Source organism: Pleurodeles waltl, chromosome 2_2, assembly GCF_031143425.1.
Source record: "Pleurodeles waltl isolate 20211129_DDA chromosome 2_2, aPleWal1.hap1.20221129, whole genome shotgun sequence".
Lineage (NCBI taxonomy): Eukaryota > Metazoa > Chordata > Amphibia > Caudata > Salamandridae > Pleurodeles > Pleurodeles waltl.
The window spans coordinates 398,838,918-398,853,485 of NC_090439.1; the positions used below are offsets into that span (position 1 = coordinate 398,838,918).

At 43.0% G+C, this 14,568-nt stretch overlaps 1 protein-coding gene across 2 annotated transcripts in view; it reads right to left on the reverse strand.

Annotated features, from left to right (window-relative positions):
* CCDC102B (coiled-coil domain containing 102B) overlaps positions 1-14,568 on the reverse strand; it is a 561,597-nt gene that overhangs the window by 59,288 nt on the left and 487,741 nt on the right. For both annotated transcript variants that reach the window (XM_069219901.1, XM_069219900.1), the window contains one exon: positions 13,369-13,571. In XM_069219901.1, coding sequence (XP_069076002.1) covers positions 13,369-13,571 — 203 coding nt within the window. The remainder of the gene's footprint in view (positions 1-13,368; positions 13,572-14,568) is intronic.

Here is a 14,568-nt window from a genome sequence, read left to right on the forward strand (position 1 = left end):
AAGCCTGCCCACTGGTGTTTAAAATATATGCTGAACCATTGCAAGCCTGTGTGTGCGGACTTGCACCTACGGTGGACTTGCACACAAGTTCAGCAGGTCCTGTGGCGAGGCCTCCTGGCCACTAGCATCAGCAGAGGAGGAGGACTGTTCATCGGTGTGGCTAGTGTCAGAGGCCTGTTGGTGTGTCACTGCCTCCCTCATGGTGTTGATCATGTCTGCCAGCACCCCTGCAATGGTGAACAGGGTGGTGTGGATGTCCCTCAAGTCCTCCCTGATCCCCAGGTACTGTCCCTCCTGCAGCCGCTGGGTCTCCTGCAACTTGGCCAGTATCTGGCCCATCGTCTCCTGGAAAAGGTGGTATGCTCCCAGGATGTTGGTGAGTGCCTCGTGGAGAGTCGGTTCCCTGGACCTGTCCTCCCCCTGTCTCAAAGCAGTCTTCCCAGCTTCCATGTTGTCCTGTGCCTCTGTCCCCTGAACCGTGTGCCCACTGCCACTGACCCCAGGTCCCTGATCATCCTGTGTTTGTGGGGTTGCCTGGGGTCCCTGTAGTGGTGGACACACGGATGATTGACGTGTTCTGGGGACAGAGGGATTGGCCCGCTGGGTGGGTCCTATGGTGGTGTTTCCTGAGGGGGGAGGCTCTGTGGTGGTACGGGACTGTGCCTGGGTCACCGACTGTCCAGAGGTCCCTGATGGGCCAGGTTGGTCATCCTGATCTAGGCGTGCAGAGCTGCTGTCATCACTGTGGGCCTCTTCAGGGGGGCTGGATGTTGCTGGCACCTTCTCTCCGGTGACGTTGTGTGGGGGTCCTTTGGGGATGTAAATGCAGTGGTATTGTTTCTGCGTGTGACATCTTGTGCATGGGTATGTTCCCCTCTTTGGTTGTTTTTACCAAGGCAGATTTGGCTTGTGTGAGTTGTGATTTGGTTGACTAAGTGATTGTCACTAGTGTTCATGCTGTGGTGATGGGGGGTCCATGCAGGTCTGTGATGGGGGTCCATGCATTGGTGTTGCACGCAGGGCTTGGTATTGGGATGGGTGGGTTGTGATGGTGGGGTATATGTGAGGTGGTGGAGTGATGGTGGTGAGGGTAGGGGTGGGAGTTTGTGATGGCATGCAGGTGGGGGGCTGAAAGTAGACTTACCAGAGTCCAGTCCTCCTGCTACACCTGCCAGGCCCTCAGGATGCATGGTCGCCAAGACTTGTTCTTCCCATGTTGTTAGTAGGGGGGGAGGAGGTGGGGGTCCACCACCAGTCCTCTGCACAGCTATCTGGTGTCTTGCTACCATGAACACACCTTCCCCCGTAGGTCGTTCCACGTCTTCCTGATGTCATCCCTTGCTCTGGGGTGCTGTCCCACGCATCAACCCTGTCCATAACTCTCCACCATAGCTCCATCTTCCTAGCAATGGACGTCTGCTGCACCTGTGATCCGAATAGCTGTGGCTCTACCCGGATGATTTCCTCCACCATGACCCTTAGCTCCTCCTCTGAGAACCTGGGGTGTCTTTGTGGTGCCATGAATATAGTGTGAGTGGTGTGTGTGTGAGTGTGTGGGGTGATGTGTTGGGGTGTGTTCGGTGAGGTGTGTGGATGGTGTATGGGTGATGGTGTTCTGTGGCTCTGACTCTGTGGGTCCTCCTGGCGTGTCTCTCTCGCTGTTGTAAATTGTTTGTAGTGGTAAAGGGTTGCGGGGAATGTGGCTGTGTGTTTTATAGGTTTGTGGGTGTGTGGTGTATGTATGTGTGTCAGGTGTGTGTAGTTTCAATTGTTCAACGTGGTGTTGTTTTGTATGTGTGTGTGTATTTTGAGCATGACGGTATGTACCGACAATGGTTTACCGCGGTTGAATGTCCGTCGTAGTGCATAATGCTGTGGGCGTATTTCTGTTGGCATAACAGTGTTGGTTTTAGTACCGCCAGTTTATCACTGACCTTTGGTGTGGCAGACTTGTGCGTGCGTCTGTATGGTGGTGGATTTCTATGTGTGGGTCATAATACGTGTAGCGGTATACCGCCGCGGTCATGGTATGTTGGCGGCATCAGCATGGCAGTAAGCGGCACTTACCGCCAATGTCATAATGAGGGCCATAATGTTTCCTATCATTGGAGTCGTCCTAAAAAAATATTTTCTGTGGTAAAGGTCATTTTGTCAATAATAATTTAGAAATGCCACTTCTAGAAAGCAGGCATTTCTATGCTCTAAAACGTGTTGTGTGCCTTTTAACTTGAGCCTAGTCCATATTGGAGGCTGGGGGAGCACATCTGTGCATTCCCTAGTGACAGCTCTAAAGCTTGGGCATGCAACTTGAAGAGACCTCTGCCACTTGAGTACCTGGCTAGATAGATTGGAGGGAGAGGTCCTGACACTTGGCCTCTCGAAGCCAGATTATGGCCCCACTAAAGATTAAGATCTGCATTTCAAGGCTCCACGGCAGACAGGGCTGAAATATAAGGGAGACAAATGCAGTTCAAAGGGGGATCCTCTGAACCACCACTTACTTCAAAGGCACAATGCAGTGTACCTTCTGGTGCCACATTGCTGCAAAGTAGAGATACGCTGGTCGGAATGCAGGACCAGTGATACTGGACAGTGTGGTGCACACTGCCAGAGGAATCTATTGTGCACTAGGAGGAATTATTGCCATTAGAAGAGACAGGGTGCTCTTCCTGAATAGTGGTGGGTTTGGGCTGATTGCCTGCTGCTTGCTCCCTGGTCTCTGGTGGAAATCTCAGGGACATAAAGACTTATAGCGAGGGATCAGCAGCTTCTAATTGTGAGACCTGGAGGGCGGTGGCCTCCTAAGTGGCCACATCACCTGCTGGACCCCACTTGGCAGCAGAAGAGTGAGCATGGAGCCAAGTATTGTGCCAGGAGACCAGACTGCCTGGTGCGGAGCCCCAAAGGAACTGCCCACATTCAAGAAGTGTGGCCCTGCATCGTATGGCCTCGACACCCATAAACGTCTTGTTGGTTCTGAGTAAAGTCACCGGGTGCGGTATACGAATGGCCTGCCATGTAGAGGGTGCTGCATTTCCGATTCATAGGGTGTGGCCCTCAGAGTTGAGGTGTACGCAAAGCACTGCTGCATTCTACCTTGTGTGGCACTGCTGAACTTGCGCCTGTGTTTGTGTCTGGAATTGTATGGTGCGACGCAAGTCACCATGCACCAGACGTTGTGTGTCATTTCCAGGGAAGTACAGAATTGGTGACTCTTTTTATGTGTGATCGAAATTGTCTTGTGCGATTCAAGTCACTGTGCACCAGACTTTGTGCCTCAATACCAAGGAGGAATGGGAATGGTAACTCTTTGTGTGTGACCGGAATTGTCTGCTGCGGCTCATACCACTGCACCCCCAGACATTGGGCCTCATTCCCAAGGAGGTGCTGAATTTGTTGCCCTGCACTGTGTTTGTTCATAACTGTCTGGTACAAGCCATCCATAGGGCACCCAACATTGTGCCTCATTTCCAGGGAAGCGTGGGGGAGCAAATTCATGTTCAGGAGTACCCGGATTGCCTGGGTATGACTTTGTTCAACATGTGTCTTACAGGTGACCTTCCAAGAGGCTCCCCTGCTACATCTTCCACTCATCAATTGTTCCTTTTGATGCCCTCAGTGCAGCAGACCATCAGCCAGCTCCTCTCCTGGCTCGACAATACCTTGTTACCATGTATTATCGATGGAATGGGCCTGGATGGTGACAATAAGTTAGTGGGCTACAGAACACTTCTGAGAGCGATCGGAAGTAGGACTCAAAATGGGGTGTTCCTCCCTTGTGCCTCACAGAACTAGGCAAGTGCCTGAAGGCATGGTAAGGCAACCTTTGATTGAACTTCCAGAGGGGTGGCCAAACCTCCATTTGTGGACTGCTCCTGAAGCCCCATGTTACCTATCACCCCACCTATTTTCCTGGGAGCCTGAATAAGTGGGACTCCAACTGGGACAGCCTAGTGTCCGGGGGAAGGTTTCCCTGAACTCTAATCCATAGGGGGTGGGGTTCTCGGGTTGGCTGAACGTTGGAGAGGGCTTTTGGCGCACGGGACCCGGGAGTGCAATGTTTACTGACCTGTAGATATGAGTGCACCGCATTAGGGTGCTTTGTGTGCATGTTTGCGAGCATGTGCCGTAAAAGCCTGCCTGATATCCATAGCACCGGGTATCGGTGCTGAGTGAGTGTGTGGGAGTGACTGCCTCTGATTAACAATACTGCACGGCAGTGTTGTCCTACACGTTGATTCTTGCCAAGAGTGTATGACATCTGATATTGGTTTTACCCTTGCGGCCCCAAATTATGGGGCTATTTAAAAGTGTTATAATTGCCTGTGCGTTCAGATTACAGCTATCGTTGTGAGCAGCAGGGGGCACCCCATAACTGTTTGGGATGAATTAGAGTAATTACTTGGATGAGTCTTGTGCTGATGACTTTTCACACCGCATGAGAGTGCTGGTGGTAAAATAGGATCTTTCCCAAAGTGTACATGTTACTGATGCAATTTTAACTCTGTTGTTCGTAGTACTGCTAGTGATATTTTCCAAATGTGATTTATGCTCAGAGATACATGATGTTCTTGTTGTGTTTACTAATATGTGTGAATCAAAACTTTATTTACATACACCTCATGCAAATTCTCTTTTGTGACACTCAGTGTATTTTTTGTGTGAAAGTGCTGTGCCAATGCTTTACACCTTGCCCCTGTGATAAGCCTGACTTCAGAACCAAGCTACCCAAGGGTGAGTGCAAGTTATATAGTAAGTATAATCACCCACCCCTGATAGGAGTGGCAGGTTCTGCCTGGCTAGGGCCTCACCTCAGCCAACCAGAGCGTGCCACCTCGAATAGCAATCATGCAAAATTCCTCAACCAAATGGTTTCTCTGTAGAATTCTTAAACTACTTCTACTTGCTATATATCACCTCAACAGCTAGCTTTGGTTGAGGATGAGTGGGAGCTTTGGACATTGTCAACACATATAAATGACCATAAGATCTGTTATACCAGAAACAGGAAAGCCACCTCACTATTGTCAGTACTACCATCCAAAATCACTGATCAATACGAAAACAAAAGTGATAGATAGCATGGACAAATTGGCTTCTCAAAGAAATTGTTACATTGGTGCACCAAGATCAAAATAACTTTATCCCTAATAGGGGCTGTAGTCTCTAGAGTTTAACATTCACCCTCAATTGTTTTCATACATGAAACTACAATATGACTGCCCTCAGATGAGAGGTCAGCCAACAGAGTTCTCTCCTCTTTCTCTGAGCAGTACACTTGGCTGGGGATCTTCTATCCCATACTGCTTGCTCTGTCAGTCGAGTTATTGACAGCCTGGATGAGGGAGGATGGTCTGGTTCACGATTTTCAAGGGGAGAGAGACAGTGAAGCCCACACATCCTTGTGTGTGTGTGTGTGTGTGTGTGTGATAATGGTTTATTCTAAATGATCAACTAAAAAAAGATAAGATCGGTCTCCCTCCATGGAGAATCTAGCTTCTGTATCTGGAGTAAACAATTGCCTGGACATACTACATATTTTAAATATCTCAGAATTTATATTGCCCTAGGCCTTTAAGAAGTTGGGACCAGAAATCGGTGACCCTCTGGAAAACGATTTACAAAAATGCAACGAGTTGGAGCAAGCTACCTATTAATTTATTGGGCAAGACTGAATTACATCAAATGGTTCTCCTGCCCAACATTCTGCATATATTTCTTAATTACTCATAGAAAATCCCCACTGAATTTCCTAATCTGATACTATCAAAGACCAGTGGTTTCCTTTAAGAAGTTAATGGGCATCAAGGCATACTAGATGCACACCTTAATTACTGCACCACCCAACTGATTGTGATAAATAACTGCATATTTCAAGAAAAGGAGAAACCATTGTTTCCTTCTGAATAAGACCTCCTGGAAGAGACAAGTACAATAAATATCCTGTATGGAGCACCACTCCCCTGTACTCTTCCCTCATGGACCCATACTGCAATAAATGCAGGAGAATTTATTTGCATTGGATGGAGTAGGGAAGCAAAATAACACAAAAATACTTTTGTGACATGGGGCATCCGGCAAGGCTAAAGGGATTCAGGAAAAGGGAAATGGGATCTCATGGACATCAAATACCTGGGGGACACCTGGGAGTGAAACACTATGAAATAATTTGCCATATTATAGAGAGTGTACAAAACACAGTTTTAAGATACCTTCTGTAAAGGAAAGCTATTGGGGCCTATCAGCTTCAATTGGCTGAACTCACAATTCAGCACACTGGAGGTACAGCTGATAACTGACACTCTTGGATGTGATGGTATATAGGGACTATATTGCTCTCAAAAAGTTAATTTTCACTCAGTCTAATAGGATTGAAGACACAATGGGAGCATGACCTGGGGCTCTTGAATGATGTCAACTGGAGAGATACACTGTTAGCAACCAGTGAACTGGAATCTGAGCCAGACTGCACTTGATGCAATTTAAACATCTGTAGATAATTGACTTCACTTCCCAGAGCTAACAAAAAATAGGAGGGTCACACTCGGCTCGATGTACCAGATATGGAGTAAATAATGGGGATTTCATTTACTTCATTATGCCACCAGAACTAAACCCATTTGAGGAAAAGTATATGCCTGTGATGGCACTACACTGTCCACACTGAAAGTGATATTGCTTGGAGTGATCAAGGAAATGAAAGGGTACAAGGGGCAAGAGGGCCCAGATGAGCATGGGCACACTCCTCATTAAAAGGAATATAGCAAACTGTTTGAGGTCAGTGACCTTGTGCATGCAGTCTGGTTGAGGGGACAGGATTTTTGGTGTGCAAAATTCACACAATTTGCTTTTATGTAATTAAATTAAATTTCATGAAAATCACATGAAATTACCAATAACTATGCAAAAGACGAATCCGTCATTTAGCACTATATTTTAGCACAAAATGTGTCTTTGTGCAATTTTGGACGCAAGGATGCATTTTGTGCCATAAATTGCCACAAACAACAGTGGCATGCGTTCTTGTTGTTTACATTGTTCCAGCATTCCCATCCTATCATTTTGCATGAACTGTAACATAATTGCAGAACTTAGCATAGTGGCATGATTTTAGGAATTTCTCATCACAAACATAATGCGAAATTCCTAAAAATGTCTGAATTATACCACATAATTTAACATCTGGCTTGGTCTTGTGTAGACTTGTGATCGATGGCTGAAGTACCAATTTACCAATCCAGAGGATGCCTCAACAAAAATAGAGGACTATTTGGGTTATGTTTGGATAATTTGCAAATAAGCAAAATGCAGCAGATATAGATTGTTCCAAAGTCAACTTTCAATATGTTCATACTGTTATATGGTAAGAAACAGCTAGTCTATTGGAATTGGATAATAAAGTTCTTCAAAAAAGACAGTCAGTTCTGTTTGCTGTTTTTCAACATCAATAAAAAGAAATCGTAAAAAAAAGAGAAATATTCATATATATGCATACACCGCTTTTCGGCTTTTCCTGACTCTCGGGACCTGGAGAGAACAGGTGATTGGGCTTATCAGGGCCCCGCCACGTACCACTCTAAAGACTTCGGATAGTTGGCATATACAGCCTACTCATCATACAGGACCCACGTTTCCTGTTGACTAAGAGACATCATTTGGACTCAGTAATTTATCCAGTTATATGCCTTGAAAAAGTCCTGCTGGACGAAACACGTGTTGGCTGTCTCTGAACATTGATGTGTCTATGTTTTTCAACATAAGGAATTAAAATGGAATTAAAATTTCTGGATTTCTGTTTTACTGAGGACTTATTATTTGGAGTGCCCTGGTATTTTCTGTTTTCACTATCAAAAAGGAGGTCAGAAAAATGGAGGAGGTAGACATAAAAAGTTGGGCAAAACCACACTTGACTCACAAGTCTAACACAAGCATTTTTAATATGAAAAAAATATCTCAGTGAACAGAAAGGTGCATGCTTCTATGAATTTAGAAACCTAGAGCTATGTTAATAAACAAACGAGTTAGAAAATGTTTTAACTGTCAAATTAATGCAAATTACCTAAAATAATATAGACTGAAGCTAACGTTTAGAGCGAGGTTTATGTACTGGACATGCCTCAAGAATAAATATTTGTAACAAATCAAGCCTAAAAAGGACAACAAAATCAGAAAGTCATATTCAGAAAGTCAGACAAACTGAATCAACTGGTCCAAAGTTATCCAAAAGGTTTTAGAAACTAACCTCTGACCAACCTTAAGAAAAAGAAATATTCTACACTGCCAAGCGTCGCGAATATTCAGGAAATGTAAAGTGATTGCTGATGTGTCACACTTCCGCAACAGGTGAAGGGCAGACAAAATGTAAATGCAGACCGATCGAAACTGTAAAGCCTTAGAAGACGAATCGTTTCAGTGGGACCAATAAAAATGTATATCACTCTTCTCGGTGTTATATGAAGATGTTAAAACCATTACTCTAGACATTGCCGTAAACCTCCTTTCGGTGATGGAAAACAAGCATGTGGTTTTCATTCAGTGACAGATGAGGGGGAGGAACAGAAATCAAAGGAGACCTGACTGCACGCGAGGTAGAGCGGTACAAACAAAAGCGCTGTGTGATAGTAAAACACTCTTTCCTGTAGCATTACCGACTCTTACCAATCGCTGATAAGCCACTGTGATTTTGTATGTGTTTGTATTAGCCTGGAGCAAGCATATGTTGGACATCAACACTGTGTTCAAGGGGGAAAGGGATTTGTATACTTGAATTTTACAGTATCCAATCTCATGCACTAAGTAGCTGAATCAGCCACACATAGAAAGATAAACACGCCTCAGAGGATATCTTATGTGCAGTAAGGTGTCCCACACTGCAAAAAACAATCCTGTCTACAAAGCAAGCACCCTTGCAACAAGGCAAAATGTGGCATGCGTTGGCGCTAGGCACCCAAAAGGGCGCCAATGGAAGTAAGCACAGGAGTGTGCCATACAATGTTAAATACGGCACATTCCTGCCCTTTCCCTTTCATGTAGTGCAGCAAGGTGGCTTGCTATCCTGCACGAATATTTGATAAATTCACCCCATAACTTATAAGCTTCCATCATTGCACCACATCTTTCCCAACACCTCAATGGCATCAACCACAGTCATCTCCATCCTTATCTAACTCTGGTTGTATTACTGAATAGTGAACATACAAATATTGTAACATAATAATATAGTGGACAAAATGTGAACCATTAAAACATAAAAAGGCAAGTGCATAAAATAAAGGGAAAGTATTATCCCTGACTCCACATCAACCAACCTGGAATATATATATATATATACACACACATCGCCAACGTACATATGTGGAGTTAGGTATAGAAAATCTATACTTATTTTTAATATTTCACATTATAAATGTTGTCCTCAATTTGTCCATATCACAATATTTTGTCTTCAATATTCTGGGGGCACACCATCTCTCTATATAGAACTGCTGCACAAACGAACATGAAAATTACAAGCTATTCTAGAGCAATAGTGGACATCAGTCAGCCTCAGAAAGTGTTAAAAAATCCACTGGATGCTGATCAAAAATTCTTTGAGGGAACCATTTGGATGCTAAGGATCCTGAACACTAGAATTCACTCCAAGAACAGTATCTCATCATGTCCTTTTTAATCACAAACCAAACAGTGGTTGTATCATGCATAGTACTGATTTCTATGCTGCACTGGTCCACAAGAGATCTGTGTCCTTCTTTTTGTCGCCTTAGTTAGTGTATATTTTGCTGAAAGTGGGGAAACACAGAGTATTAATTACCTTTTTGTGTTGCTGAGCGCTGCAGTTAGAAAAGCATCTACTAAAAAGGAGATATTTAGAGTTAATATATGCAGTCAAGACGCCAAAAAGAAACTGACTGACCCCTTCCTTAATGGCACAGCGCAGAAATAGGAATAATGACATGTTGTCTTTTTCCCAAATTTATTTTCAAAAATCACTTTCAAGCTGCCAGTCAGTGGCATCTATTGATGATAAGAATAAAAATAAGGAAAACAGTTACCAGAATTTGATTATGCATATTATTGACATTGAAAATAACCAAAGAGTTAATGGCTTGGTTGAATGTATTAAGTATTAACTAAATAATGATATCCCGATGCTACCCAGGACATTTGTCGAAGAGGAAGTGTCTTAGGCCTGTATGCTTCAGAGTTCGGCACCCTGATCAAAGTAAGGCTTGCCTATCATTCCTAACATGAGGTCACTCCCTTATACATAACTCTTCCCGAAAGGTTATGAAGAAGAATGATCTTTCAGGAAGAGTTATGTAAAAATGAAAGCCAAATTGGGTTATATTCTCTGTAAGAGGCATGGTTTAATTAATTAAACTTGTATAATATTTAATTACATTTACTTCTCACACAGACATTTGTAGCTCACAGTAGCTGTCAAGGGCCAAGGTATGCTAGAACTATTTGCACATTTAGACACCAATAAATTCAAAATACTATTCGTCAATATTTGCCTGGCAAGACCAGCAATAAATTAGGCCCTGCCAATGACTCAGTTAAAGAATTTAGCATTTAAGGTATCAAAACCCTGTGCTCGGCCATACCTTCAGACCTTGTAGCAACTTTCTTAGCTCCCCTTGTTGTCTTTCAAGCACTCCGAGGCATCCAGCATCAGTATTTACTCACTTCATAAATGATACAACTTTTTTGAAGTTAAGAAGAATGTTAAACTGTTTCATGTGTAGTAGCAACACACAAATGTTAAAATATAATGGTTCAATACGATTTGCAGGTTCTAACGTGCATTGTTTATTGTTCTCCTAATTCCTCATCTTTCTCCGTGGTATGAGAAGCAGAGGCATCTTGTGAACTTTGAAAGTGGTCGGGTGTAAATACCCAACTGGAAGTGCACTGAGCCAGCAAGCAAAAAGAGTGTGTCTAACTTTTTCCATAGTATGAAAAAAAATGGATTCTATCCGAAGAGGCATTAATGCAATACTCCAATATATTTATGGCATGCATTACACTCCCCAGGGGTGTTTGTTGTTCGCTATTTTCAGGAGAATGAAAGTAAACAACAGACATCATGAGGTAACCACAGTGACAAACATATTAATAATAGGTGCCATTAACAAGTCAATTCATCTGAGCATGACTTAGCACTCAAATGCTTTCCAATAAGGAAAAATGCATATATTTTGTTAATAAACACACAATTGCTGTGATTAAATAAGCTCAATTCCTAGAAACGAAAGCTTGTAATTTGTATCTACAGATTTACCAGCTTTTCAATTACGTTAAATACAACTTTAGTTTCCCAAATTTCTGGTTATTTCTATCAAGTGCTTGTACGTACTAATCTCACATATAGACAGGTTCTATCTTTCACTTTAATTTATCATCACATATGTCGAGGACAGCTATCACTATTACAGCATGGATAGTAAGAATTTTGCCGAGTGTCCACAATATATCAACAATTAATGCCATAATGCCAGGATCACAATTATGCATAGGAACACAGCAATAGTGTAAAATAAAATAGAAGGCAATGTAGAAGTGCACTATTGAGCACACTAATAGCTAAAATATGCCCTGGTGCTTAATAGTTACATTAATGGGAGGTGACTACAACTCTTGTCTGTTGTTGGAAAAAAGTCAGAATTGTAATTGTTTTGTGGATGGCAGAAGTAAATTGATTGAACACAAGTTAACTGGCAGAGGATTGCAATTTTTAACAGTAATCACACAAAACACCCCCCACCCAGTGCGAGCCAGATTGACTGGGGAAAGAAAGGACTAGTGATAAAACCCTTTGTGAGAGTGTTCAAGCAGACCTTTTGTGATGTGCAAATGTGGTAGGCTACAGCCCCTCCAACTCCTAAAGCCGTCGCCATCCTGGCAACTCCTAGCTTCCCTCTGTCTCACACTCATGGAGTAATACACAGAGAATAACTGCCAACTTCACCTAGTCGTGTGACCCAGGAACAGGTTGCCGGCACCAAATGGTTAGGACAACAAAATGTAAACTTTCTAAAGTGGCAATTTCAGAACTGTGACTTAAAATCTGACTTTATTTTTAAAGAGTCCTTTTAATTACAATTCTTTAGAAGGCAAACTCAAGTTATCACTTATTAAATGTAATAAGGTAACCCAACATTATCTTATGGGAAAGGTAAGCCTTACAGTAGTGAAAAACAATTCTAGGAGTTTTTCACTACTAGGACATATAAAACTTAAAAATACTAGAGGTGGGTAAAAAATTCAGTATGAGCATGGAGTATCAGCACAACTCCATCATCAGCCACATGGCAGAATTTTTTCTTGTGTGTTGCTTGCTAATGTTAAGTTGGAGAGTACAAGTGAGAATTTGCAAACCCTACCATGATTTTCAGGTGCTAGAACACCTCCGGTAAGATTTCTCAATGTGGACAGTCAAGGCAGGTCATGACCATTCATGTTGAGAAAGCTGCAGCTTGAGTTCTAAGTCTGAAAGAAGCAGCACCTCTTGCACGCCTTGTGGTGCTGTTCTCATTGATTTTATAGCACAGATGAAGCTCCCAGCACTTAAAATCAGCTCAAGCAGCATTTCTTGCCCAATTCCACCCATTCACAGAACTCCGCAGAATCTCACAGAGTTTTTCTGTAACTCCCTGGAATTCCGTGGAGTGAAACCTCCATTTCTGCCCAGGCCAGAAAAGAACATATCCAAGTTTTTAAATGCGCTGCACCCTACCCTCGGGCTGTTCAGAACTTGTTTTAGCGGTGAAGTACATGAATTAAAAAGGAAGATTTGGGCCTGGCAAAAGGTGCATTTGCCAGGCTGGAAAGGAATTTGGAAACCGCACACACAGGCTGCAATGGCAGGCCTGTGACATGTTATACAATGCTACAGAAGTGAGTTGCACAATAACTGCCGCAGGCCCATTCATAGCATTTAATTTACAGGTCCAGGGTACCTGGGATACCAAGTAAATTAAATGTGCCAACGGGCTATAGGCAGATTCTACCATGTTTAGGGGAGAGATTACAACATTTTAACACTGGTTAGTGGTAAAGTGCAGAAAGTCCTAAGGCCAACAAAAACGAGATCAGGGCAATTTGGACAGGTGGAGGCCAGCAGTTTGGGGGGAATTCCAAGGCTGACAGGTCTAACAAGGTTCCATTGGAACATCAAAGGCTGATCCCTGACAGGGTGTTACAGTGAACCTGAAATTTAGAAGGAGTTCTTCTGTTGTACAATCTTTATTTATAACATTTTAAGAAACATGTATTTGCATATTAATATTTACCAGTAAATATGAGTGTTCGTGTCGGCTTACATTTTACTAAAGCTTTTAGAATGTTGCAGTATTTTTCACTTACTTTCTTTCCTTCTCCAGTGTTATCTTTATCTCTTCAAGATGCACCTGTAGAGCCGATGATTTTAATAGTTCGCTCTCCTGTGCCCTGCAAATCGCGTCTACCATTTGTCTCGGCTTCCCCACATGAGCTCCAAAGTGAAAAAGTTCAGAATTCTGTGTGATATCCAAGTTTTCTCTTAATGGATTTTCGCTAATATCCACAGCCTAAAGATGAATCAAAGGAGAATGCAAAATGAACTGTACCATATAAACAATTGTACCATAATCATCTAATGAGAAAATATAATGACTACAGGAACTCAAGCTGAACATTTTATCTCCAAAATGTTTGTTTCACTGTACCTTCAGAACTAAGGTCTATGGGGCATATTTATGAGCAGTTTGTGGCATACATGCACCACGCAAGAGGGTACATGCGTGACACAAACCACCAAGGCAATTTTTTGGAAGACATGCAAAGCCACTTTTTGTGGCTTTGAATGGCTTCAAAAATATTTAGTAAGGCAAGACTGCACAAAGTGCTGTGTTACCTTCCTCTGTGCAAGGAAGGCTTTCGATGGGCATTGCATGGGTGTTCCCATGCAAATCCCATGGTTTTTGATTTACCAAACCTGGTAAAGCTGGGAATGCACCAAAAATATAGGCCTTCCCATGAGAGGTGTAAAGAGGAGAAATATCTTTTCCTCTTCATTGTTTCCTCTTTCTATGTGTGCTGCATTTTGCAGCATACATAGAAAGAGGAAAAAGCCTCTCAGGATTTTTTTTGTGAAAGTAGGTGTCCCTTCCTGCATGAAAACAACCCTGCATTCATTGCAGGCACACTTGATCCATGGTGTAAGGGTGCCTTTGGGTCTGCTAGGCTGCCAAAAGGGCACCAATGCAGGGGGAAAATTGCAACACATTCCTGCTTCTATCCTGTGACTCAGTGCAGAGCAGCAAGGTGAGTTGCTGCGCTGCCCTGTGCCACAAAAAACATAAATATGGGCTTCTATGTTTTGGTTCACTTCTCCTGTGCCTTTTCTTTAAAGGTGGCATGCTAACAGTCTAGCTCTTTATCTGTAAAATGAGTGAGGTCTTGCTTATGAGTCTACTTCTGTATAGCTGTGTGTGTACAGTTTTTTTTAAAGTTCATGGAGTGCCAACATGTATTCTGGCAATGCTAGCTAATGTGCAACTTTAGAAGCAGACAAGGGAAATTAAC